Source organism: Helicoverpa armigera, chromosome 10 (genome assembly GCF_030705265.1).
Source record: "Helicoverpa armigera isolate CAAS_96S chromosome 10, ASM3070526v1, whole genome shotgun sequence".
In the NCBI taxonomy this organism is placed as follows: Eukaryota; Metazoa; Arthropoda; class Insecta; order Lepidoptera; family Noctuidae; genus Helicoverpa; species Helicoverpa armigera.
In genome coordinates this window covers 7,432,560-7,460,508 of record NC_087129.1, presented here as the reverse complement: position 1 = coordinate 7,460,508, position 27,949 = coordinate 7,432,560, and the positions used below count along the sequence as shown (strand labels likewise).

General features: G+C 37.2%; 1 protein-coding gene across 2 annotated transcripts; it reads left to right on the top strand.

Annotated features, from left to right (window-relative positions):
• The first annotated feature begins 4,637 nt into the window (after positions 1-4,637).
• On the top strand, positions 4,638-13,914 carry LOC110372375 (delta-sarcoglycan). 2 transcript variants are annotated; one of them, XM_021329012.3, is made up of 6 exons: positions 4,638-4,778; positions 9,277-9,562; positions 9,838-10,027; positions 13,009-13,201; positions 13,378-13,501; positions 13,582-13,914. In XM_021329012.3, the coding sequence occupies exons 2-6, from the start codon at positions 9,317-9,319 to the stop codon at positions 13,768-13,770; spliced, it is 942 nt and encodes a 313-aa protein (XP_021184687.3). In that variant the 5' UTR covers positions 4,638-4,778; positions 9,277-9,316; the 3' UTR covers positions 13,771-13,914. The 2 variants fall into 2 exon arrangements, with proteins under 2 accessions (XP_021184687.3, XP_021184688.3); XM_021329013.3 differs by lacking the exon at positions 4,638-4,778 and adding an exon at positions 4,901-5,535.
• Positions 13,915-27,949: the final 14,035 nt, after the last annotated feature.

Below are 27,949 nucleotides of genomic sequence, written 5' to 3'. Positions count from 1 at the left end.
TGCTGACGAATGACAGTAAAATAAATTACTTTCATGCAGACCCTCATAATGTTCCCATTTCATTATAAGACATGTTATGCATTGGTAAAAACGAACAAAGGGCTTTCCATATTGTTATCTTAAAGGCGAGTTCTTACACATAATAATGAAAAGCCACCAGCATCGATGGATAAAAAGCTCATGTGTTTGGCAAATTCGAAGGGTTAGGACGATAATTGAGGTAAAAAGTGACGTAAGGGGTCCGAGGTCGGCGGCGGCGCGCGGCGACAGACTGAGGGAGCGGAAGGAAAGCCGTGCTAATTACTTGCGTCGCCCGGAGCTAAGCCAGAGCTCGCATCCTCTAGCGAGCAGACTCACTGAAAGCAGAGGAAGTCTACGTACTGCAACTTACTCATAACGCACTGCTTATCAATTGTGTTCTTCATAAAAACCGCACAACTGTATCTCTACATGGTACTTACACGCACATTTACTTACAACTCAAAGCAAATTGAGTACCTATAGCGTCACTCAAACCCAGTCCCGCGGTACATCGTAGAAAGACGTACGTGATGCCAGCTATCCTAAATTGATGTTAAATCGCTTTTTGTTTGCGCATTCAATCCCAGAGCAATTTCTCAGTTAGGGAAACAATCTAATACAGTCGCTCTCTTTTATGTTCCAAGGGAAATAATTTAAAAATGAGTGGCGTTTTGTATAGATTTGTTAAAAGAAAGTTTCAATGTTCCATAATCTTCGTGAGTTTTCTCAAGTGCAGTTCAAATTAGTGGTCCCAAAAAAAGAATTGGTAAAATTCAGCAATTGGTACAATACAATAGTTTTGGTACCCAATTTACTGGACGCTGTTGCTGGTTATAATATAGTTATACGTTTTAACGATTGTCTTATTTCGTAATGGCTATTAACGACTTCTTCGACTTCGACTACTGGCTTCGTAGATTCCTAAATAGTAGTCTCTGATAGGGCCCGCGAAGGCATAGCAAGCGAGACGCGTGCGCGAGGCGCGAGGGAAGCCATTCATAATATTGTAATAACGGCTTCCAGCAGCAGTTATTCCGTGCTTAAACGTTTTACTGCGGTCATTATCTACCCGCTGAAAGGATATGCAGGCGATAAATTGTACACTGTTACCTACACGCGTATCTCCGCTTACTTAGTATCTACAATCTTATCGCATCCGTAAAGAAATAATGAGAAAGTAATAAAAGAAGGAATTCCTATCATATCAATATAAAGACAGTGGTGGTTCTTTCGATGCCATCTAGCAAACCAATGCCAATTTATTAAGAGCGATAAACTAACCACATCAGAGATACCATTCCAATTGCTAACGTACTTTTAAATCGTATCATATTTCCCGTATCTTTGTACTAAAATAGATATCTCAACGGCACATAAAGGGAACGCGCCTTTCCTTTAGCAATAAAGAGACCATTTAATCGAAGCTTATCTGGCCGGAAGCATTCATTAGATGATTGCACCATTACTAGTGGACTCTTTTCCGAACGACTCCGCCTTGTTAGGACGTTTATTTATTGTGATCATATGTATGAAAATTACAACATTAGAAATATTTGGCTATGATTTATATTATTTTCTTTGCTGAATCTCCTACCTATTTGTCTAATGTTCTTGATATCTGCAAACACATTAGTTCAAAGTATCTGATATATCTACTCAGTAATAGTTATACCCAATATATAATTAACCAAAGAAAGACTGTGTAAACGGTACAACAATCGGAGAGCGCCGAGCGGATTATTAAAGTTTCCCAAAGCCAACAAAATACTTCAACACTTCTATCTATCAAGTTATCAAATTAAAGTATCGAGTTAATGAAGCGATATTAACTAAAGAGGTTTTCTGACTCTCCATCACGGTATCAGACCTAAACCAACACGGAGCACCGGTGTAGATATTCTTGTAAATAGATCGCGAACAAATACAAGAGTTTGTGAAGTGGACTCGGCAAGGTCTGCGTCCGGGACCCCATTGCGCAAGGACTCGGATAATATTGTTAAACATCCCATCGATATATTGACGTCTATGATATTTTTATTGCAAGTAATAAACGTTGATCTTGAATGAATGAAGACGTTTTATTTATTTTTTTGAGATTAGATACTCAGTTGTTCTAAAGTCGTGTAACTATATTGTTTCTTTTTATAAAGTTCAGTTTGTCCACGACCTCCGAAACTACTGAACCGATTTGAAATGTTTTACATTACATACCTATACAATAACTCAAGCGACTACTAATTGAATTATTCACAAAATATAAAAATAACATTTATATTAAAATATTGCACTTATTACTGTGCAAGCCATATTACCTATTACCAAAATTTTTCAAAATCCGTTGGCCCGTTTGCGCTTGAAGAAATAACAACCATAGGCAGAATATATTATTGTAATAGTGTACGGAACCCGTCGTGTACGAGTCCGACTCGCACTTAGCTGGTTTATTTACATAATTTACCTGTGGAAATCGGAATTGATAGAATTTAAAGTTTAATTTCTCATTCTAGGCCAAATCAACTATAATTATGGTGCTAAAAACCAATAGCTCGACAAAAATAGTATCAACGTAAAATCGCAGCAATATGAGGTAAGCAGTTCAAAAGTGGTGCATAGCAGAGCGAGCGGAGCGAAGCGGCCACCGCGCGCCGGCAGGTGGCTTAAATTACCGCATTTGTTACACGTTTACACGAAACTGTATCAATATTTCATGCGGATTTACACGAGCTATCGCGATGCTTTGCATTTTGCTATCCTTAAAATATCTACGCAGCTTTTGATTGCAAAGTGAGCAATAAACACCCTCCGCTTTAATTTATCGCAGCCAGAGCTTCACGATTTGCCAACTAGAAGTTATACGCTCGTACACTCAACTATTATTTCAATAAGACAGCGCGCTGAATCCCTACAATGACAACTCACTCAAATGTAAACGCGAACTATTTCCATAAGAAAGGCATTGCGAAAGTTTTTCAATTTTCAAGTGACGCAGGTATGATGGAGAACTTTGGCTTCGGACGCAACGCCGCCGCACCGCAACCGCACCGCTCCCTCCGAATTGAAAGCTGATATTGTTTTATATGAATCACACTCAACTTGTATGATGTTCTTAATGGTGAGGGATGTGTATCTCTACTTTTGTGTATATAAATTGGTCGAATGTGAAGTGATCACAGTCAAATTAAAATATTGTTACAATTAACATATAAATAAATATAGGAACAAACTATTTCATGGTCATAAATTTTACTCTGGAGACAGTTATAGACTATTTACCAAATATTGAGACGCTGGCAAAAGCGCGGGAAATAGTTAAAGTCAACGTCATTCATAGAAAAGACATTCTACCGAAGAACATGGAAGTAATGATCTTCTTAAACCTATTAAAAATAGTTAGGGAATTTAAAAATGAATCCAAACAGATATTCATTCATTCGTTATTTGCTTTCAAATAATCTGAAAAACAAAACAGTAAAAATATGATTTTATTCCTGAAATGGGGTAGAATTGCACAACGACGCTTCTTCTTTTAAATATTTTTTCTTCGTTCTAACAATGTCGTGGAGCGCACTTTTATTTAAATTGATAATAGCTTGTAGGTCCGGGGTCCGGGGCGCGCCGACATTATGCAGCATCACGCGGGGATCACGAGGATTGTTTCCTAAAACAGGATCGAGTGGGAGCGGGCCCTGAATTAAACGGGACTGAAACAAATCGCACTTGCTTCTTTCCCCCTTTTAGAAAAATCTCACATACAAATATTGAAAAAATAAACACTCATTTTTTTCTAAAACCCACTTGTGTATTTAATAATACAGTCAACGCAACATTAGGTCTTTTATGATAAGAAAAAAAAAACAATCTGAAAGCCTTAGTAACATTGCCTTTTTCTCTGAAAATGTCCTCGCAGTAGTCCCCCGGGGTTGACATTTATCAGCTCAATAAAACTTCCATGAAAACATTCAGTGACATCCAATATGATTTCATTGCTGTTTCCAAAAATCCCCGAAAAAGGACATGAAATATTCCGGATTATTATTCGCTCGCTACTTTGTTATGGACACGTAAACTTTTATGTTGAACCTAAGCAGTATTTGAATTCTCTTTTATATTGGAAGGCAAACAGTGGTGTGTGACGGTCGTGATCGTAAAAAATATAAATATACATAAAATTTTGACTATCAAAATGTGTTTACGAATTCTTTATTCCAAGTGTTTGCTTTGACCAGTCGTAGACAAAAGGAAAATTCTAAAATGTTTTTCAACAAGACTATACTGTGTATTTTGAAGACATTTAATATTCATTGATAGACACTATACAAGCACAAACTGATGAATCCCACCGTATTCCAAAATTCACTAGTTATATCTCAAGAACGTAAGACCGGTGCGGTGCGGTACGAGGAAGGCATCACAGAGGTAATTACTGTTGTCAGGGTCGTGTCCGCTTTAATTATTTACAAGTTATATGAACGTGTCAGTTAATGACACGTTAACGTTAACTAGACTTGGTAATAGAGAGGAGCCCAGCTGTATCCAGAGCGTTGTCGAGTTATGTCCCGCGCGAGACAGGCGCCCGATTAAAAATGCAACACTTCAAAACGAGCTGGATTCGGCAGCACCGTCGCTCGCGCAGCCAGTGTTGTTATGACGCTGGAGCAGACAGCTCGCTCTCACACCGCCATACGTATAGTGCGCCTGATGCAGTTGTTGTGTCGCGTGACAGCTCTAATGTGGCGCTTATCATTATAACGTCCGAAGTAAGTTACTATTTGAAAAGTGCATTAAAATACAGTGTTGATATGTGCAGTAGCAGAAACTTTTTGCCCAAATTGTGACACGCAGGCCAATTTGCTTAGTTTACAAATTCAAGCGTTGACGTGGGATAAAGCGCAACATTTATTTTTAAACCATCAGATCGATCGCCACGCTGGTACCTACTGACATTCATAAAACAGAAACGCGGCTAGCGAGAGACAGGAACGCTGCAAACGTCGGTATTTTATTTACGTGGAGAGCACAGCGATACCCGTTCCGCTTCTATTTTCGCACTATATCGTTTATTATGAGGGCCGACGGCGACGGCGGCATGGGCGCACTGAGGGCGGGCGCGCGGGCTCGAGCGCAGGCCACTGCCTGATATTATATTCTGGAGCACGCCGCCTCACCTCGCTTCGCGCCAGATATTTCGAGTGTTGCTTCCACCACCTATGAATTTACCTAGTCTCAGTCACAGCACACGCCCGGTGCAGCCGGCCGCATCGCTCAATTAATATTAACGATACTGTTTGCTTGGAGATATCCGGAAATATTACGGTTTACCATCAAAAGTTATATTTGGCAAGGTTATGGTTTTAATGGCCCTACACCAAATGCAATAGTGGAAAGTTCACGTTTAAATAAAGTTCATTAGCTGTGTGCTTTATGATTGTGTTTAATTAAGTGCGTAAAACACAGCTATCATACAATTTGCATACTCGATGCCAGGCGTTAACCACAGCGGTCGACGAGACACCGGTATGTCTGACTGCGCGGGACGCGCTCATGTTTTATTTTACACAACATTATGTTTATGAAAGTACCTACGTCATTTAATTATCTGGGATTTCTACGTGTTTGTTATTGTATTGTGTCTAGACTAATGTTAGATGTACTTACACATGTAAGTAGGAGTTATATTTTATTTCAAATACTTTTGACTGTCCTACAAAAGTATAAATATCGATACCTAGGATATTTATTACTTTTAATTACATCACAGAGTCATTATCTATAGTTTTCAACCTATAGTATATCCAATAACTGTCACAGCACTCATATGTAGGCTGGTATTACAGATTTGGTAGAGGGAGAGGAAAATTGACGTCCACAGTAGATACTAGATATTAATGTGGGGAAAAACTTAAATATAAAGGAATGTTCATTCTCGGCTAGAGTGGGCTATTGTACTGTGAACAGGTTCGTCCACAAAGCCTGCTACCCGGCGCTGACACAGGAGCAATGACATACTACACTACACTAACGACAGAACATGGGACATTCTTACTAAGTATAATGTACTAGTTTAGACTGTGTATCTAAGTTTTATTTACAAATAACTTTTTACAATAACTTAATAATAAATATATGTACTAGTTTGTTTAGGGCAGTCTTAAGTTATCAAGTAATTATGCTACATCTAATTATTTCTGTAATTTTATAATTAACATTGAATTAATTAATTTGAAGTTACAATATCTTTTTAAATTGGATATGTTTTCACATACTTACTTAATATCAGATAGGTACTGCTCGTGCCGCAGTGCAAACACAATTAAGATATTATCAAAACAAATTGAATGTGCACTTTCGTAATGTCTAAATTACCAGATTCATTACCTGGATATGCAATAAAAATAAATTGAAGTAACATTGAACGCTTGTACTTAATTAAATTAATATCTGTAAAAGGCATTCCTCATAAAGTTTCGAAGAAACTGGGAAAATAGCCTTCATGAATATAATGGAAGTAATAAGCTCTGCAGTTTAATTTTAGACTTGTGGAACAATAAAAATGTTAAATGCAATTTTAATGTTTGGACTACCAAAATATAGGCGTGAAACAAAAGTGCCTTTCTTAGTTTGAAGTCAGTCATAATTATAAGCCGAACGCATTTGTTAGTTCATTTTAAACTAAAAACGAAAATGGGTCAGACGGGCCGAGCCTGAGCACATAATCTATTCATCTCCCTATATCTAGTGCTAGAATTTATTAATTTATTGTTTCTATGTTTAGAACTGATCCATAGTAATATCTAATAATACGCTATTAGTATAGATTAAATATAGTAGATACTCCATTATGTGTTGTATATGCACTGGCAATAGATACCGAATTAATTTCATATTAACACTACAGCAACAACAACGATCTCGGACTAAACTTAGATTGTCCCATGTTTGCTCTTCCAAATATTGAAAGTATCTTTCAGTAATGATCAAAAATAGTTATCTACAAAAAAATCTAGTAAAAGGGTTCTCCAATGCAACAAATATTCCTATTCGTAACTCAAATCTGCATTTAAGACCGTAATTGGCATTGAACTACATTCGTATTTATCGACTGTATAGCCAGACGGTGACCTCGAGCAATTCAGGCTTAGCTTATAAATATTATATTGCGGTCCAGACACTATTGGATGCCAGTGGAACGGAACCGTTCTTTAAGAACACTTCTAATATTTTTCACTAGATTCAAAAACTAAACCGTATTATTTTATAGCAATGACTATCTTTTGTGCCTTAGATATATAAAATAGGTTAGGTATAGACCTTATTTATTGATAATAGTAAGCTCCTTCAGTGTAAGAATTTTTGGAGTTAACTCTATTGTTGCGAAGAATATTTAGTAGTGATAGCTTTGCTGTAGGTAGCTGGTAGATTCAGCTGTAAATATTTCGGTCAATCAATATGACTGTATTTCACACGTATGACATTGGAATGTCTTTATGAGTGATTGCCCTTGATCTTACCTAAGAATAGAACTTCCATCGTCGATTTCTCTATTGAATCATGGTTGTTTCACGGACTAGATGTCGGGTTAATTACTGATTTATGAAGATTTTAAGCAGATAACAATTGTATACGGAAAACATTTTCACAGTTTGGCTGTAAAACTGATGAATATACTTCTTGAAACTTATTTTATCCTATCCAAAATCTTATCAACGGGGTGACTAGAACTTTCAAAATCCATAATTTTTAAGGAACTTCAAACACGATTAATTCGCTTAAATTTACAGTCATGGTTAGCTAGATGACATTCCTTTCCTAAAATAGTTTCTGCGAGTTCTTAGGTAATGTACTTCATTTACCTACTTTGTATAACAATGTGTGAAACGACTTTAATATAGCCAGAGAGCATTGGCATGGAACTCGACAAAAATAAGCAGTGTTCACCCGTCTGCAAGTTTAATTGACTTGATACTTTTGCACTCTGTTTTACACTCGAATATTTGAAATCTTCGTGGCATTCTGCTACTTACCGTATTAGATCCAAGTCATTTTCATGTGTATGTAATGTATATTTTCATTATGGTAATCATACAAAACAAATCTATATAAAACGCTACACTAAAATATTACTTCAAGTGACACTATCTCCGATTTAACTGTATTCTTCCCAAAACTGACATTTATTCATCACGTAAACCGTTTTAGACATGTTCAATGAAGTCAGGCGCATCTTAAATAATGCTACTTTACAGGCCAGTAAAATAAATTAGCAGAGAAGATTTCTGAGAACAGTTAATAACAACATTCGGCCTACTTAATGGATGTTTTTCGAAAAGCTCCAGTGTTATATTCATTAGTGGGTGCTCGCTGTGCGCCGTTCATTAGTACTGTGCGCTTTATCTGCAAGTTTTGTCTCGCTCTACCTTGTTTTTCATTCAATTACAAGCCAACTAATTGAAAAATCACGCTGAAGAGTATGTAGATGTTATGTTTGTATGGTTGGCTACAGTGGGTCGAGACGTGTTCTCGATATTATATCGCGGTGTATGAAAGTGTAATAGTTATGTAACTCCAGATTCCCCAGATTTTCTCTTAGTAATCTGAACTAATTTGAGAGATAGCCAAACACTATAACAGTAATGTACATAGGTAGACTGTGAGCAATTTTGTTAATTGGTCGACCTTAGATCTATTTAGCGGCAATGATAATTATTTATCTTACTTGATTAACAGTAAGCGAAGCAATTACTGGGACCTTAACAAATAACCCGAGTTCGTAGTATAGCTGTGCACTGTAAACGTATATTTCAGACTTATAAAAGTTTGATTTATTTGAGAATCAATGTGCAATTTCTGCATTCGTGTAGAACAAAGCCGGGGTGCAGGTGGCTATGGCGGGCCCCTGGGCACAACAGTTGCATAAGTCCTACCTGACTTATCGATCTTACATGTCTTGAGGTGTTGTTTCACTAAGCCCCCAAACAAAATATTTAAAGTTGTAAAATGTAGAAGTTTTTGCTATTTTAAATGTATCTTTTGCCCTTTATTATGAAATCTGTTGTCTATTTTATTTCTGTATTAATTCATTTATTCTGTTCCAAAATAAACTTATCAATACATTAATTAACTAATGTCATAGGTGTTATAATATCTATTTATAAGAATATGAAATATAGTAAAGTATAAGTAGTTTATCAGTTGTGTTAGCATCCATAACACAAGTCAATAAATAGCTTACCGATATTTATTTATTTGTTGTTTCAGTTATATTCACACGATTTCAAAAACATTAATCTAAGAAAACATGAGCGTCGAGGGTACGAGCACAAACGTGATCCGGGGATGGGGTTGCACGCCTACTGGTGAGCCGCCACCAGCAGCCGTGGCCACTGAGAACACCAGTAGCACCAGTAAAGGCTGCCTCGCCACGATATTCACCAAAGGCTGGAGACGAACCACTCTATACGCCATACTGGTGTTCTTAATGATCCTCGTGTTTCTAAACATTGCGCTCACCTTGTGGATAGTCGGCGCTTTGAAGCTCACTATGGTAAGATTTTATAGCGGGTTTATGAATCATTATTATTTATTTGCTCGATTACCTATCGTGTGGCAGTACACTTGGCAGCTGAACCCTATAAAGGATGCTTTAGTTTTTAAAACGTCATTTGTGAACATATTGCCTCTCATGTTCAGAGTAACTAAAATGAACCCTATCTTATATTGAATTTATTCTTACAAGGGTTCAAGAAATATATTATTGAGAAATTAATGAATTACACAATTTTTTCCATGCACAAATGTAACTAAGACTTTTTTTTTCAGAACGGAGTGGGTCCAATAAGAATAGTGAAAGGTGGCATCCACGTGGACGGTCAGGCGTGGGTGGTGGACAACCTGGTGGCGTCCACCATCACGTCGCAGGTTGCGCAACCCATCACCATCCATTCACACCGCAACTTCACCGTTCAGGTGGCTGAACCTGATAGCTCCGACCACTCGAAGCTCTTTATAAGTGAGTACTTCTTCTTAAATTTAGTCATGGTTGAAGTCTTCAAAATCAATGAGGGTTTTCTAAAATGGCAATCCACGAGGTGGCAGCACCGAGTCGTCAGGTCTAATAACTGTCAAAGTGCTTATCTTTACTATGAATAGTGAACGATTTTAGTGTTTTTTTTATTTTATAATTAAAGCACTGCATTATTGTTTTACTATTGCGGTTGAGTAAATAAAAAAAACTAAATCATATTGTGTTAACAAATTTTCAACAAGCTTTCCTTAGTACCAGTGACTTTGCACCCTCTCTCTTAGCTCAATTTTAGTTCGGAAACCTTATTCTGACCGTAGTCCATAATAAAATCAATAACACTTCCAATATAACAGAATTTCAATAAACAATAAGTTCGGCACCTACAATTCCATACTATTTGACAGCTGTTTGGACCAGACGCATACGTGGCGCCACCCGGTGGCAGAAAAAATTTCAAAAACCCTCATTGAAAAGGTTTTTTTACGTGTACTGTTTTAAATCATCCATTATTAAAAACTTTTGTATTTTCTTATATGAAACAAACGAGGTATACAATTCAACATCATGTTAGAAATATATCGATCGATACTTGTTCAATAAGACAATATTAATCTGGGGGCACGGCAGTGCCCCAGCCAAGTCTCGAGCAAAACGGGCACGGCCGTACCATCTTTTCTCGAAGCGATTCGCGGCTGTTTCGCCCCCCCTATATCTTCGACGTGGACAAAGCTAGGAGTTTAGGTTTTCGGTGAATAATAGTAGGCATTAGAACAAGCTTAAGTTCGAAATTACATGCCAATTGAATTAATAGTTTAGGAGTTACGGTCGATCAAAGTTACACCATTTTGTCACTCACTGACTCACTGATTCACTGACTCACTGATTCACTGACAGATCATCAAAAATCTAAGGTACTTCTAGCAGACTTAGAAACTTCAAATTTTGCACCAAGATAGGTCATTAGCCACATATAAAGGAAAAATTATAAAAACTTTAAAAAATAATATGCCATAGAAAACAATTTTATATTTGCGGTTTGACAAGAACATTATGTATGGATTTGACTGCAGTGTTAACTTTGTTCGTTGTTTAAGTACCTATTCAATTGGGTGAATACATACATAGAATAGAAAAGAATAATATACATGTAATACATAGACTATCATTAGTTAGTTACAGCCTATTTATCGTCCCACTGCTGGGCACAGGCCTCCTCTCACACGGAGAAGGATTGAGCATTAATCACCACGCTTGCTCAATGCGGGTTGGTGATTTCAGACTATATAGTCCAGGTTTCCTCAAGATGTTTTCCTTCACCTTTTTATCAGCCATTGGTGTCTAAGATATACTTAGAAAGTACATACAAACTTAGAAAAGTTGCATTGGTACTTGCCTGACCTGGATTCGAACCCGCGCCCTCATACTCGAGAGGTTGGTTCTTTGCCCACTAGGCCACCACGACTTTTTTTTTAGACTATCATTATTACAAACTAATACATAAAGTTCATAATTCATTAAATTAATAAAGCTAAAACTCCATTATATTGCCATAAATATTGTATGCGCGCTCGATAGATGGCGTTGTACCTGTCTGAATCGCGCTATGGTTTCGTTACAAAGCGCAGTCTAAGTAGTACTTCAAAATAATTCGATAATTTTCATTTGATAGCGCCATCTGTCTATGAAAAACCATTTCCAAACTAAAAAAAATATTGTAGTGATAATTGATATTCGGAGAACTTTACGTGTTATTTAGTTTAGTTATAGTTAGTAAGTTAGTAGATATATATTTATTTAGTTAGTTATTTGTTAGTTAGTTTAGTTCTATTTAGTTTGTTAGTTATTTATTACACATATATATGCGTATATATTATATATAAAAGAGATAGAGATAGAGAATGGGTTCTAAGCAAAGCAGTAGCTGAAGTCCAAGAAATTATGAGGTCAACCAAAAAAAAAGAAATACACTTACAAAAAATAAATGAGATCCCACCAAAACATTAAATGTAAAAATGCCAAGTCTCGATGCAGTCTTTCCATCGTAAAAGTTTTGAGATCTCATAGAAGCCAAGTCCTATTCAAAATATTTTGTAGTTATAAATCAACATTTAGTAATTGTATCAATAGTTTTCTTTATATTATAATTATAGTGACTTGGCAATGAGCACAAATTAAAAGCTGCTTGCTGCCTGGAATTATGTGCAAATGTTACTGACGAGACCAGTGATCAGATTATTTGTTATGTGTGAATCATGATGGTCACTACCGACTGCATGCTCCAATACAATAATTAAGAATACCTTACGGGCCATCGCTTTATGAAAGTAAATGAATTGAGAGTACACTAAGACTGACTGCCGTTGCCGAAATTCGGTTGGGACGACACGGATAAACCAAAAGACGCATGCGGTGTGTGTAACTTTCAACTCCTCCAAATATGCCATTTGATTTGTTTCTTCTTGTGCTCATTGCCAAGTCACTATAATTATAATATAAAGAAAACTATTGATACAATTACTAAATGTTGATTTATAAATACAAAATATTTTGAATAGGACTTGGCTTCTATGAGATCTCAAAACTTTTTACGATGGAAAGACTGCATCGAGAGACTTGGCATTTTTTTACATTTAATGTTTTTGGTGGGATAACTTTTACACAAGGGAGTTACAGGTTTTCAATTTCTTTACATAAGTTGTCAATTTTACCTCTACGATTTGTAGCGGCTACGATCGCTACAAAAAAGCCAGTTTCGTAACGATCGTAGTCAAGAGGTCATATTTGTAGCCAAAACTATGTGCTGAGAACAATTTGTTGCTTCAATGATTTCAAAGGTCTTGGTTCGGACACCACCAGACATCTATTCAATGATACTTTGGAAATGACCCTTTAATTTTGTAATGTTTTAATTTGTACTACAAAAGGATTATTTTCTCAAGATATTTTTTTTTTTCTAACAATTTCAGAGCGCGATCACCTGGAATTCAGCGGTCGTGCGCTCCACGTGCGCGACGCTCGTGGCGGGCCGGTGTTCTCGGCGGCGCGGGACGAGGTGCGCGTCTTCTCCGACTCGCTGGCGGTGGACGGACCCGGCGGCATCAACGTGCGCAGTGCCGTGCAAGTGCCTATCGTGAGAGCGCCTCCAGCTTTTGATCTGCAGTATGTAGCCCTTAAATTCTACAAACATCTTTGGCCTCTACAGAAAGCAGTATTCAAAAAAATCGTGCCCCAGAAACTTAATACAAAACTTTACAAGGCCAAAATGATCTATAAGGGTAAACTTACAATATTGCATATTTTGTAACAAAGAATTTAATAGCAAATTTCCGATCCAGGTTGGAATCTCTAACAAGGCGGTTAGATTTGAGAGCGCCTGAGAACATATTCCTTGAGAGCAGAGCAGGCAAAATTGACATTACATCGCACGGCAATATCAAACTAGACTCAGTTGTTGGTGCTGTAAGTTCCATATTTCTACATCTAAATATAAAATTCTAACGTATATCAATATCAATTCCATTACATATTTTAAATTTCAGATAAAACTCAACGCTCAAAATATAGTGATCAATAATTTAAAAGAAGCTGTGAGAACTGAGACGCGTAATAAAAACGTGAGAAGTACTAAAGTGTACCAGCTATGTGCGTGTGCGACGGGGAAACTATTCCTGGCCGCGCCGGAGTCGCCGTGCGTTGCGCACGACGATGACACCGAACTGTGCCGATGATGACCGAACATACACGATCATGATGCACCTAGTCGTAGCCAATACTGACCATAGTGCCAAATAGATAGTGAAATATCTTAGATAAGCTGAAAATATTCCAAATAAGAAACAAAAATATTGTTATTTGAAAATACGTATTAGATATATAAGTCGAGGTAAACAGATTTTTACATTTTGCACATTGGATTTTATAAAACTAAAAAAACTAAAGCATTTACATGTTATATTTAAATATCGAATGTATTATTAAAAAATAGTGTTTAGTTGCACTTTTAGTCAATTATATACTTGAATGTATGCCTTTTACAAGCTCTTATGATTAGTCGCCTTATGCAAGCAGATATTGTGTAGCAAATAATGAATTATTCTCATAGAAATAAGAACGTTATTATCATGTAAGTAGTACATATCATAACAACTTGTCACATTTTCCAACTAGTCATTTTAGTGAGTCATTATAGGAAATAAGTAAGATTTGTTACATTTTGAATTTCGTTTCAGAGTATTTGTATAATTAAATCAACCTAAAAATTAAAGACTACCAATTAAATGTTGAGGTTAATTTTAGAAAGTCAGAAACGTTTTTCAAATATTTACTTTTCTACGATTAAGATAAAATCTAATGCTATGCGAGCGTGCATTTGCATTATACCAGACGTGATCCCGCGGCAGGACGCGAGTGTTACGGAATAGCGATTGCAACTAGGGCTTTCAAATACCGGATTTTTTCAATGCCGGTATCAATACCGGTATTAGAAATTTCAATACCGTGATCACGTGATCACGGTATTGTCGGTCATGCAAATATTGCAATACTCCAGATATTAAAAGTTGTCGCTCCTTTATGCGTCTTCGAAGTGCTTTTGCAAGATTTTGGCTTAAGTCATTAGCTAGACCATCTAACTTCGTCAACATAAATTTTAGCGCAATATCCGCTTTTAGTTAATTGGCATCCCGTATAGTACAGTACTAATATAGTTACTTTGACTACAGAAAGGCTGTTGTAAACATTTTTTAATATTGTCAAATCGAATTCATCTAATTCGAAATCGGAGTTTAATTTTAGATCGATTACAACTTTTAAAACACAATCCTTTAATTTCAAAAATCGTCCAATCATAGCCCCGACACTATGACTAAAAATGAGATTGACTTCATCATGACGAACAAGAAGACTATGTGCTTCAGAGACGTCTCCGTGATCAATAGGTTTAACACCGGTAGCGATTACGACTTGTCCGAGGCTCTCTGAATATCAACTTCAAGGCCGAACGTTTCCGTCTGATGAAGGCCAGGCTCCGACCAACACTGCTCCAAACCATGACAGGATCTGAAAAGTTCCAGTCAAATTTGGAGAACCGATTTGCCGCCGTGGAAACCACAACAGACGTTAACCAGAACCACGAATATGTGGTTCGACATGTTCGATGTGGGGTGGACATGTGGTTCGGATCCTCAGGGAGGAAGGTTCGAGATTCTGTAACATGCAGCGTCAGTGCTTATGAAGAAACGACGTGAAAACCCGCCTCGTCAGCTAAGCGGGCTCTAAACCAAGAGTTCAACAAGCACGTACGACGCGACCTCCGGTGCTCCAATACTCTTGACTTTGAAAGAGCAATTGAGCTGAATCGGGGGTCAAAGGTATTCGTACGATCTCTTGGAAGAAGCCACTTGACGAAGCTGACCACAACAAGTGGAGAAGTCATTTCTTCGGTGCCGGCAGTCTTTTCGGAAGTGGAAAACTTCTATGGCCGGTTATACGCATCGCATGCATCTCGACCTTATCCCGGAAATGAGGATTCTAGAGCTACATTAACACGCCATTTCACCGAAGACCTGCTAGAAGTCAGCAGTGGTGAAATCGAGATCGCTCTGAGACAGCTCAAAAATGGAAAAGCCCCTGGCGAGGATGGCATTACAACAGAGCTATTAAAAACAGGAGGTAAGCTAAGCCCATACTGGGGGAGCTCCAGAAGCTTTTTAATGCCGTCCTGTTTGAAGGGAGAACTCCAGAGGCGTGGAGTTGGAGTGTTGTCGTCCTGTTCTTCAAAAAGGGAGACAAAACCCTGCTGAAGAACTATCAGCGGGCGAGTATGCTGGACGGGTTGGCGCTTAATACACAAGTGTGAAGTGTGAGAATAAGATTACGAGGTGGTACATACATCTTACGAGTCGTAGTTATTTATCTTATTTAAAACAACTTCCTGTTACTTATTACAACAAACCACAATAATTAAAATTATAAAAAGATGTAATACCGTAATCACGGTATTGGCTCCTCAATACCGGTATTGAAAAAATACCAAAATATATCCGTGATCACGGTATTACGGGATCCCGTAATACCGGTATTGAAAGCCCTAATTGCAACGCACAATGTAAATGGCCTAAAGAGAAATTGCTCGGGCCATTCAAGAAAATAGCCAATTTGTAGATCATGTTGCATGTTGGTTAGTACGCATTTTAAATTGTTAATAAATATTTATAATAGAAAAGCAGTTTGTTTTTCTTTCTATATATTCAGATCAAATAAAGACCTATTCTATTCGCATTATATGTCAGATAGAGTCATAATTAATACACTCTATCTAAAACACAAAGCTTCCGTTGAAACCGTATACCTACTTAGATTTAATGTTAATTAACAAATGATGCAGTTCAATGCATAAGTACTAAGTAGGTATACCGACACTACTAGAACAGAATTCGAAATATCATAAACGAGCTAATTCCTAAATATCCACACGGGTTAAAATCCCAAGCGAGTGATTAGTGTGGGGAGCATCGCAGCCGCGGCTCGCGAGCGAACCGCGCCGCACCGCACCGCGTCCTCGGTAATTAGAGCTAGCCACCGGCCACCCTAATTGAAACCGCAACGACAACGTTCTGTTTCTGTCGCTTTTTTCCCGCGCTGCCGCTGTTAACGAGGGGCAACATTAGGATTGCATCTTTAGAATTTTGCTTACTTCGTACACGTCCTCGATTCAATACGGTGCGGTTTCAGTTGTTTGAGTAATTAGCTAATTCCGTAACCGTTGGCTTTGCGCTTTTACAATTGCTTGGAATTGAATACACAAATAAATGTGCAAAGACTAAAAGTAGAAAACTTATTTTGTGTAGGTACCTATATCAACGTCATTTAAAGATTATAACACAGTAAATTCAATCCAGTAAATCTATCGTAACTAATAAACAAAATCATTCATTCGAACATAAGTTTAATAGTATGATAACCTATCCGCTCACCCCAAATTACAACAACACCAATCAAGACCGCAGCTTCCCATAATCCTATAAGTGCGTAGATCCAGATACCTATATTAGATAATTGCAGCCACTCAGCGGGAATGTGTCTATGCGTGCTATCTATATGTAAATCGTATTCCGTGCAAATAATAACGCAACGACCATACTCAAAGGGAAGACGAGCCGAAGGAACACACTCGTTGAGACTGAATTTTATTTGTTTACTTTATCCTCCGTGACATAAAGGAGCTGTGAACTGTTACATTTATTTCACGACACTTTTTTTTAGTTACGACTCAATAAACAAAGACAATCGAGTGCAAATATTTGTACACATTTTGATTTTTGTTTGTTTATCCAATCTTTTGAGCAATAAAATGTTACAGAACAATCGCGGAGCGTCAAAGAAAGTGCCGGCAGATTTTCCATAAGACAACTTTAAAGAAATTGAATTGTGTTTCGGTCATGTAAGATGTTAGCATATCCCCAACGACACTGCTTACGTTTGTTGTGGAATGTTACAAGTTTCCGTTTTCCGCGTTGTTTCATTTGTCGCTAAGGGCACAAGTTTCTTTACGACTCTCCGGATACCTTTTAAATGCGCTCCCTATAGCATCACGGCCTGCCGTTTTATCAGATCACCTCCCATTACACACGACATGCTCATATGTTTCGTTTTTTTTGTGTTTCTGTTCCGTTTTATTAGGATTATACATTAGAATTTCAAAATTCAAAAAAAGTTGCCATTTTTATTACTGTTATAATTTTTTCGAGTCTGTAAAGTTGTTTTATATCATAATTCTTTAGATAAATCTTAATTTTCTTAACGTAAATACTGATAAGATCATCAATTTTCAAAAAAAAAATGATATAAGAATCTAGGTTTGGTCTTTTAAATAGTAAATATTCACTTATGATCGTTAGCTGCATTTTAGCAACTTACAAAAATCCACCTGTAAAGTCTGAAGACGCAAAACACGAACAGCAAACACAAGAATATATTATTCTACATTAATGTCACCATTACTACTAATAAATGCTGTCAGCGAATCTGATTCTGTTGGCGTCGCTGAACAAACGAAACGGGCTTTTGAGCCATCAAGTGCACACTTACACATACTTACACATCAGTTCTCTACAATAATTGAATCAACCTTCAAATGACATAATGTTGGTAGCCGCGGAGGAAATTGTTTAGAAATAAGGCTGGTGGTCGGCCGGCAAGTTGCGGACTGAAGCAGAAAGTGTCCAGCTCGGAGTTCATCGACTTGTCCACATTATGTAGATGAGGCCGCAGGTGCTCGTTATGTGGCCAGGCGTACACAGTATAAAAACTTCGCCGAACAAAACGACCCTTACACTCACTATTTGTGGATGGCGCCCTCTGCCGTCGTCTTGCGGGAAACTATACATAATGTCATGATGCCACTTCAAATATATTTGTGTGATTTTATTTCAGTTTTGTCTGTATTTTTGTATTATTAACATTTTATTCTGTACGGGTGTTTGATAATAATGTAAAAATCTGTAGAATAAGTAACGAATGAATTATTTAATTATTTAGTTTTTATATACAAATAAAAAATCCTTATACAGATAATTAAGAAATGAAGAAGCATAAATAACTAATTAAAACCCTAAGTTACCCAGCTATTTAAACATGGCTCCTACAAAGTGAATCACATAGTATTTACAATACAAGAAACAGTAGATAAATATCAAATTTGTGATAAATAGGAACATTTGGGAGTTGGTGCGCGGATGACAAATACGGCTGTTAAAGCCACCTGGCTGCGATACCTGTCTGCAACCAGTATTTACGTAACGCTATGCTAACTGTACTTGTACTATGTAAAACAGGAAAAAACATATCTGTTCATATTCAGCAGTTAGGGAGCAACCTCTTTACCAAAAACAGGTGTTAAATGAAGTTAGTAAAATAATATTTATGGGCCACGTACATTAAACAGATATACATTTGTATAACAGTACAAATATAATGCTAAAACATTTTCCTGAAGGTATAAAAGTGTAATGAGGACGCACAAAATGTAATTTTAATTTTATTCTTGGCACTTTTTCCACGGCTGGTGGTACGCTTAATCATAATCACGGCGCGCGTGATAATCTCACGGCTCGCGCCAGGAGTGAAGAGGAAACGACATACGGATTATTTTTTTTCTCGTTATCTCCATGTTAGCTCCTTTCTGAATCGTTTACATATTGAGCTATTTATGTCAGAAGCAATTTTTGTGTCTTTAATTAAATTAGGTAGTCTTGTTCCTCATATGTATGGAGAACAAAATGCTATAACCAACTCTGAACTTCTGAATTTGAAACTGTATTTAGGCTTTAATTTTAAGATATTAACTAATAATATATGTAGGATGTGTATATAAAACTAAATTAAAATAAAAAAGCCTCATAACGTCCAAAAACATAAATATGTATGCAAAGCTTCTGAGAAAATTCTAATAAACGTTATATTTAAATACATAAATTACAAACCATCATTAATAAAATGTCAATCACAGCATTTTCCTGCCTGAGGCCCGCACAAATGTCTATCAGTCTTACTTACCAAGGTAACTTAGTTAATTTTGTTTTCGAAAAAATTACAGGACCGCTCAGGTGATTACGGTGAACATAAACTTTGATTGATACACATTGAAATTTAATTATCTTAAAATGAAATATTAAAGTGGCAGACGCTTTAATATTGTGATCGTTTCTTTTTTTATCAAAGTATGATGGCGGTTGTACCGATCTACGATTTAGCATGTTTCGCTTATGCAAATGTATTGTGAAGACAAGGCGGCGCGCGCGGGGCTTCCTCTCCGGGACTCCGGCATTATATGGCAATCCCACTTTGTCAAGGCACCGACTTGCCTGTTATTGCGGAATGTTTCACCTGCAACACACTAACGGAACGTACTGTAATAACATTTACACAGGGGAAATTCAAACGTCGAACTATTTGCGCATTTGCCCCAAAATGGAATTTCTTTGTTACAGTAACTATAAATATTATATGAACGATGTGACAAAGAAGTGAAAAGGCAACGTTTGAGCTGCCATCAAATATTGAACAGTTATTATCCGTGAAAAATAAAAAGACGTATGTATTTGTAGACGGTGAAACAAATGGCAGCTTCAATGAAACTAAAGAGCAGCCGCTAAGAGTAAGAGGGTACTGGTAAATGTTTTAAATTAATCAAGGCAAGACTACAATCGGCTGATTTGCATTTATACGAGCTACTCGCGCTCGCGCTCGGTCAAACCGCATCGATATCTAAACGGTTTGTCTTCAAACACTGGCAAAATTCATACGTTTCTTTTGTTCAGATAGTTTTATTCGAGTAACAAGTGCGAGTAACATACCTATGAATTTCTGAAAATAACTTTATTTTCTCACATTTTAAAAGATTTCAAACTATTTCAATAATGAGCCCTGCGTCGTGAACGTCTGTTTTGTTGCATTTCACAGCAACATTTTTATTCAGACGCACATGTTTGTTTGTAATTAGCTGCAGTGAAGAGACATTTCTCTTAATTACTAATTAGGTATGACACAATGGCGTGGCAAGTTACATAGGCATAACTAAGTACAATAGCTAGTGGTTCGTGTAGCGATTAGATAATCTCTTAATAGCCTGCGAGCTGACATGTTTTGATTACTGGCATGTAGTCATACTCGCATGATATACGCGAACTTAATTAACCACATTGATTAACTTATGAGCCTCGTGTTTTCGCAGCGTATGACTTTTATGAGAAAAGCGTACTAAAAATGTTCGTGTCGTTAGTTAAATGTTAGATTCAAACGAAGCCATGAAGTTTTATGCGTCGTTGGTAATATCGTTACGCTCGTGTTACGTCGAACACTTATTGAAACTGTTCTTAAGTGTTGTCCTTTTATGTAGCTACTCCATAAATGTTTGATAGGGCCATCTCGGGAAATCTCTGTCCCCATTCGCAGAGGGTCTGCAGTCAAATAAAACTGGAATCCCAAATATTATTCGGCGACATTTTCCCGTTCCTTCGATGTGAACTTTTATTTTTATGCTCTTACGTATTCTTATCAGAGAAGAGACACACTCCGGGAGAGCTTCTGACATACTGACTTAAATCCTTTTCCCAAGAATGTAAGTTTGTCTTGGATTACAGTTTCTTCGTCTTTCTTTAATATTATTGTGGCAATTTTAGGGTTTAACGTAAAAAGGGACGATGATACGATTACTTATTGGAATTTATGGAACATATCTGAGTGAACGAAAGGTTTTTGTTTTTAGACCGTAGTGTTGGGTATGAAATGGTTTCAAGTTTTGTTGCAATGCAAGTTTCCGTTATTAGTTTTCCTTTATTCAAACTAGACTATTTATCGCTTTGCTAGCCTATACCCAAAAGGAATAAACAGTTTTGTTTCCAGCTTCAGCCATTACTATAATTAATGACGTAAGTAAATTAGATCGGGTTTACCTTAACGAGACATTTGCTCTGAACGTCTTATGCTTACAGTAAGCTGCAAATGTTAAACCAAACGCGTTAAAAGTTTAAAAACTAAGGTAAACCTAAATTATGTTCGTACTTTTACAATACTGGCAATGCCTTTATGGGGCCATGTAGCGAGACAAATGTAAAGTAAACAATACTCATTAGCATCTAAATGCATGTAATTATTGTTGTCTTAATAAATACAAAAGCTAATCAATTATGTTTTATCACGCACTTTGTACTTACAAAAAATAACCATGACTACACAATATACACTAGGTTCAGATTTAGATGTAGCATCACACACTGCACTGTCTACAAAGCAAGTGAAATGTGCGAGTGACCTGTGACTTCAGACTCCACTAGATCATGAGAGCGACAGGCGGCACAAATTTAATTTAGTTCTTGCCCGCTGCCGGATAAGCTGGCTAGTCTCAGCGTTACATGCGGGACAAAAAACATCAAGCTTAAGAAAACCAATACAACTGTTAACAGTGGTGCGTGAAGTAAAGTCCAGAGTTTTGTTAAGTAGCAGTTCTTTTTTAGGGTTCCGTACCCAAAGGGTAACCTGTCTGTCCGTCCGTCCGTCTGTCCGTCTGTCACCAGGCTGTACCTCATGACCTGCGAAAGTTAGAGAGTTGAAATTTTCACAAATGATGTATTTCTGTTGCCGCTATAACAACAAATACCTACTGAAAACTGTGATAAAATAAATATTTTGAAGGGCTCCCATACAACAAACGTGATTTTAAATAATGGTACGGATCCCTGCGTGCGCGAGTCCGACTCGCACTTGGCCGGTTTTTTAAATTAATTTGTGTTATCTTTCACGTCTATACTTATATGTAGCTTACGAGTACTAGTAAGTTTACAAAAGTTAGTTTTACTATAGCCAGTATTCTGAGAGTCAGCAAGACTGCGGTTATGTGGCTTGCCGGTAAAGCTCGCTCGCGGAACCGCGGACTCGAGAAGTGGAGCTGCACTCTGGTCTGTTTAGTGTTGTTAAACACCTGACGGAACTCTTACTGTCTAATTATCATTACATTCTTTTAATTTTCAAAGGCTGTTAAATAAATGAGTAAATATAAATAGAACATTCTTATTGGATGATTTTGTGCAAGTGACGAACCCAATTCCTATGAGGCACATACAGGCGTCAATTTGCGCGGTATTCTTCAGCCGGCACGTTTATTACGTGTGGAGTATGAAATGAGAGGTGGCCTGTGGTTTCAACTCGTCACATATTTCAGCGGCGTCACCTACGCCGTATTAGTATGCCACGCCACAATAACCGAAGTCGAATCACAAAAGATTTCCGGTGCGCGACTTGCACAAGGGATGAAAGCCAACATTGTGTAATCAGAAGGGTCGCAATCTCACCTCACCCCCTGCTCCGTGTCGAACACAGCTTCATCAACAAGGGCTCTTTCTACTCATTGTGACATTTCGGTTCTCAATAGCAACGACTGCTGCGGCCGTTCCGCAAACACAAACATGTGGATTAAATTGTTTTTCCAAAGACGTGAAGTGTAATCACCTCATCTTTGGCGTCATCCCATGCTAGAATTATTTTATTCTGCACTTGTTATTAAACATCACAGCTTTCAAAACACGTTGTATGTACCTTCTCACCTATCAAAAATAACGAGCAACATTGCATGTAACAGAAGTCACGATAAGACTGACACATGTTGCGACGACTCATGTAAATCGCGATATTTTTATCGCTTTCGACAAGTTGGCGTCCTATCAAAGCCATACGTTTTACGAAATCAATTTCTAGATGGTAACTGTTATGTTTTGGAGTGAATGTTTGTGCAAATGGCTGGGTGGTGTGCGGTGTGTCGACTGTACATCGCACAATATCGCGGCGACGTTTATGCCACGGCGCGCACCCTCGAACGCGCCTCGCAATAGTTTCACGTTTGAATTTCTTGAACAAACGTTATTACTGCTCCAATAGCGGAATGTTCCGCTGAAACAATTCACAATAGCGGGAACTTCAATGTCAAAGGCTGAGGAGATTGGCTGGCGAATTTGAATGCAAGAATTTAAAAGAATATACGTAGACAGTTGAAATCCTCAATGATGTGAGTGCGAATGCATTTAAATAAAGTAAAACAGTGCTTCAAATTGAACTTATGGTAACACCTAACTTTATGTTTTAAATAATTTAGTACTGTATGTTTTCAATAAATATTTCCCATAATGCGATCACTTGACCACTTGACCACTTAAATAGCAATATCCATCTTATAAACTAAAATAAAAACATCTTTAAAACACCCACCTAAACGCGGCTTCAAACTTAACATGAAAACTAAATAACGAACGGGAACTCCATTCGCTTTATCTAGTAAAAGCGCAAACACAAACGTTGCCATATTGTGATAGATACGTCCGTTGTCATAACACGAGGGTCAGGCCGGGTGAAGACACGGGCCGTCACTCACGGGCCGAGCGCCGAGCGCCGAGGGCCCGCGTCACCTTATTCCCACACCTCGTTATTGTTTCAGATAAACCACGCCATGATTTTATCTTCATATTAATTGGGTTACAGGGTTCATTTTGATTAAACGAGTTTTATAACTGACTTCCCAAAAGTAAGTAGGTTCTCCTTTAGGATGTTTACTAAACATAAGTATTTTTAAGTGCAGTTGTTCACAACTTCATCATTTATCTGATGAGGGAAACCATCAAAAATCGAAGGCAACTATCACAATACCCACTAAAAACGATAAGCAATAAATCAAAAAATTGAAATAATAATTAAGTAATTAAGACATAAGTTTAGTAAAGGAACCTTACCTTAATTAAAACATTGAAAGAGTTTATATTAACAATATAGGTACTCGTAAATAGTTAAACATACATGACAATGTTTACCTAACTTACATACATTTCAGTTCCATGCAATTTATGAAGCACTCCACCACAGACAATACAATTGTGTAAAAGTTTATTAAAGCAAATTATAAAGGGTAAGTTTTATTTTAAGAACTGAAGGAACAGTTCTGTACCTCGTTGCATTTAGCTAGCGGCGGTAATTAAGTATTCAAAATGCCTCTTTGTGATAGAGTTAAGTCGTTAACCCGCGACAAGATTTTACTCACTTTATTAAATTAACCAAGTTACGTATTGAGGTAACGAGGGATCCATAAGTTGGGTTAGAAAGCCAGTTACGTTTGTAATATCTTTGTCACGGCTACCGACATTTTGTAATCCAATTAATAAAATTCCACAAATTGTATTCTTTATTTAAATGACCGGAATCTGTGAATAACTAAATGATGGTAGTCTTTTTTTATTTTAATCATTAGCATAAGAGACATCAACTCTAAAAATATACGGGATGTGGAGTGACGAACGTGAAAACTTCTGCCTTACCTAAATACGAGTGAAGAAAATCAAAGTCTATGAAATCATAAAATCATCGTCTAACGACACGAAAACCCTTAAAAAATCAGATCCTTATATCCATAATATGATTGCGACGATAGACACATGGATGAGGGTAGATAAAAACAGCCGTAAGCACGTAGCTAATGCGAAAGGGGCTCATTACATTGTGTTGACACCGACAAATGCCCCTTTACATATTCTCACTGAGATCCCGAAGATTGAGCCATGAAATTGAAAACGATCCCTCTGAAGAAATTTATTCCAGGCACGAACTGCTCTCCCACTCTGGCGAGGAGATTTGCTCGTTTATTTTTATGAAATTATTAAAGATACAACTCATTTTTCTTTGTAATGATCGATTCGGAATTGAAAAGAGATGTGTGAACTTGCTTGTGAGCCAAAGTTTCTCAGAAGTTCGGTACACAATACACGTTGGCTTAAGTATGTAACTGACATTAAGGTAACAAAAAACTTAGCTCCTTATCCTAAGAGCCCAACCAATCATTACCCAAAAAATTATTTGGGATCACCGCAATATATTTTACGCTTTCATTCTATTTTGTCTGTTACTCTCATATTATTATTTTTTTATGTAATGACATATAATCCGAAAGTCTCAAAAAAAATGAGTGAGCACACTCAATTTTCCGTCCACAAAGAAACTTCAAAATAAAATTAAAAAAATGGAACAAAGTACTTACTAGGTACTATTTTAAGCTTTTAACTTGCATTTAAGTTTTAAGAAGAATTATGAATCGGAATTGAAAGGAAGCAAAGTTGCGCCAAGTTTTATGAACTTATTTGAAGCTGAAAATATCAAACTTTTAATGTGTCGCTGTTAAAAATCCCATTCAAATAAGGCTTCCATTGGAAAAAAACAAACTAGGTAGTAGAAAATTTTGAAAGCCGTTATCAAAACAGGAAGGCTCATAAAGTGATGTATTATTGCGGTATAAACACGTTTGTTCGCAGCTTGGTTTTAACGCGGGCGAACTCAACTTTGTACTTTTCACAGAGCCGCGCCGCAGCTTGCCAGCCACGTTCTCTATTACTCGAAACTCGCGCTCCATTATCTCCACGACCGAATTTGTTTTAAAATTTCCTCGCCACTTAAAAAAAAATACGCACTCATGTGTATTTAGCACGTTGCTGTTAAAGTTTTGTAAGCACTGTTACACTTCAGCTGCAGGCTTTTCAGCAGACACGAGCGCTGATTACTTTTCTAGTAGGTACAGCTTTAATCAGATACTATCTAATATTATATCCAAAAGTATTCGGAAGCCATTACTTTCCGGCCTTTAGCGGCGTAACTGACGCGTAATGACCTCATCGTATAAAGAAGCAAAAATATCGCGAGCGCAATTCGTCATGTCATTATGCAAGGAAAGGGCGAACTTTACGAGTATAATAACGTGAGATGTCTGACTCGGTGTGCCTCATGAATGGTGAAACGTTCTTTATTGTGCCGTGTTTTATGTGAACGATTAACCTTTTGTTAGCCGGCCGCTCGATATGAAATCCCTATCGAGACTCGTATCTATTCGCAGCTGAAAATTCATTATATGTGTGCTGGTCAAGAATACCTACATATATTTCCTTATTACAATTTTTATTTATGAGGTATTGTCACAACATGCTACCGGAGTTTAAAAACGTAATAGGTAGGTAAGTATGACTCCATGAGGATAAATTGTACATAAATCATATAAGCTCTAGGTGCCCCATAACTAGATGACAAGTTTACATAGTTAAATGTTCTTAGGTAATTTTTTATTTTAGGTAGACATACTGGACCTACACCGTTATTAAAAGTGTCAAAAACCCCATTCATAATGAACGAACATCAAAAACAGCACACACAAGCAGGCACAATTAAAATACATATTTACATTATTTTTCGTAGATTTGTTAATAAGTTTATAACGAGTCCTTTTTATGTCCCGTAACTCGTACAACTACTGAAATATTAAATTGCAATTTACGCGTCGAGAAGCATTTTATAAAAGCGTATTATTTTCAGTTTACATGCGGCTAACGTTGTGATTATACGGCGTGCTTAAACAAATTTTCATGATATTAGGTACACTCGTATAAATCCTAAATTGTCCTGCAAATTCCTCCGGGAGGGCAGAACACGGCAACTTAATTTGTTTTTGATGAATACTGCCTAATCACGTTGTTCTTGTCAAATCATGCGGTTAATGAAGTTTCTTTACCCTTTCACAACAACCACTCCAGACAATACCAATTTGTAAAGAAATAGCCTCGGAAAATCTTCAGCAACAAAATTTAAAAATGTACCCACTCGTAAATACTTTGAATTTCATAAAATTACTGAGAATTCGCTGAACATGGCTGCCCAAGTTCTCCGTAAAAGTTCTCATCAAAGTGCTCTTGAGATGTCACAATACCAGCAATCACGTTTTCAAGTTTTCTCACAACGTACACGTAGGTAAGTGGGTATCTAGACTAAACCACGATGAATCAATAGTTTTGAGAGGATCTCTATTTTTTTTCATTTTTATTTGGTGTTGATTTATTTTCATCTCGACTTCATATTATGAAGAATGAAATAACATGCTGATGCAATGTAGGTATAATAACTTTTCCATACTAGTAATTACGTGAACATTAAGTTCTGCTTCAGGATCTTGGATTCGGTAACCAGAAATTTGGTTACAATGTTATTGAATGTTAGGTAAATGAACATCAAAATTATGTATGTACACGCACCATCACACTGAGAAAACTTCATTAAGCCGAACATGTTCAATTAAACTGGCCAGCATGGGCTTCAGCACGTTATTGGCTGGACAGCACTGATACCGTGCAGTGTTCACGTTAACACGCCGATGGTGGGAGTGTGATAGCCAATGTTCGAAATAATTACCTCCTTCAGATCTCCACTTCGTCATAAAAACTTTGATGGCGTATTTAGTGCACTGGTTTAACGATCATTTCAAGAAACAAGTGACAACTAAACATTTTATTTGCTTCGCTAGTACGCCGTGCGATTCTAAAAGTTAGCAAGCTCGTA

Excerpts from the sequence above, each read along its gene's own strand:
- LOC110372375 (XM_021329012.3), top strand. The coding sequence starts at position 9,317 with ATGAGCGTCGAGGGTACGAGCACAAACGTGATCCGGGGATGGGGTTGC. Across the intron at positions 9,563-9,837 it reads GCGCTTTGAAGCTCACTATG|AACGGAGTGGGTCCAATAAG; the intron begins GTAAGATTTTAT and ends TTTTTTTTTCAG. Across the intron at positions 13,502-13,581 it reads TAGACTCAGTTGTTGGTGCT|ATAAAACTCAACGCTCAAAA; the intron begins GTAAGTTCCATA and ends TTTAAATTTCAG.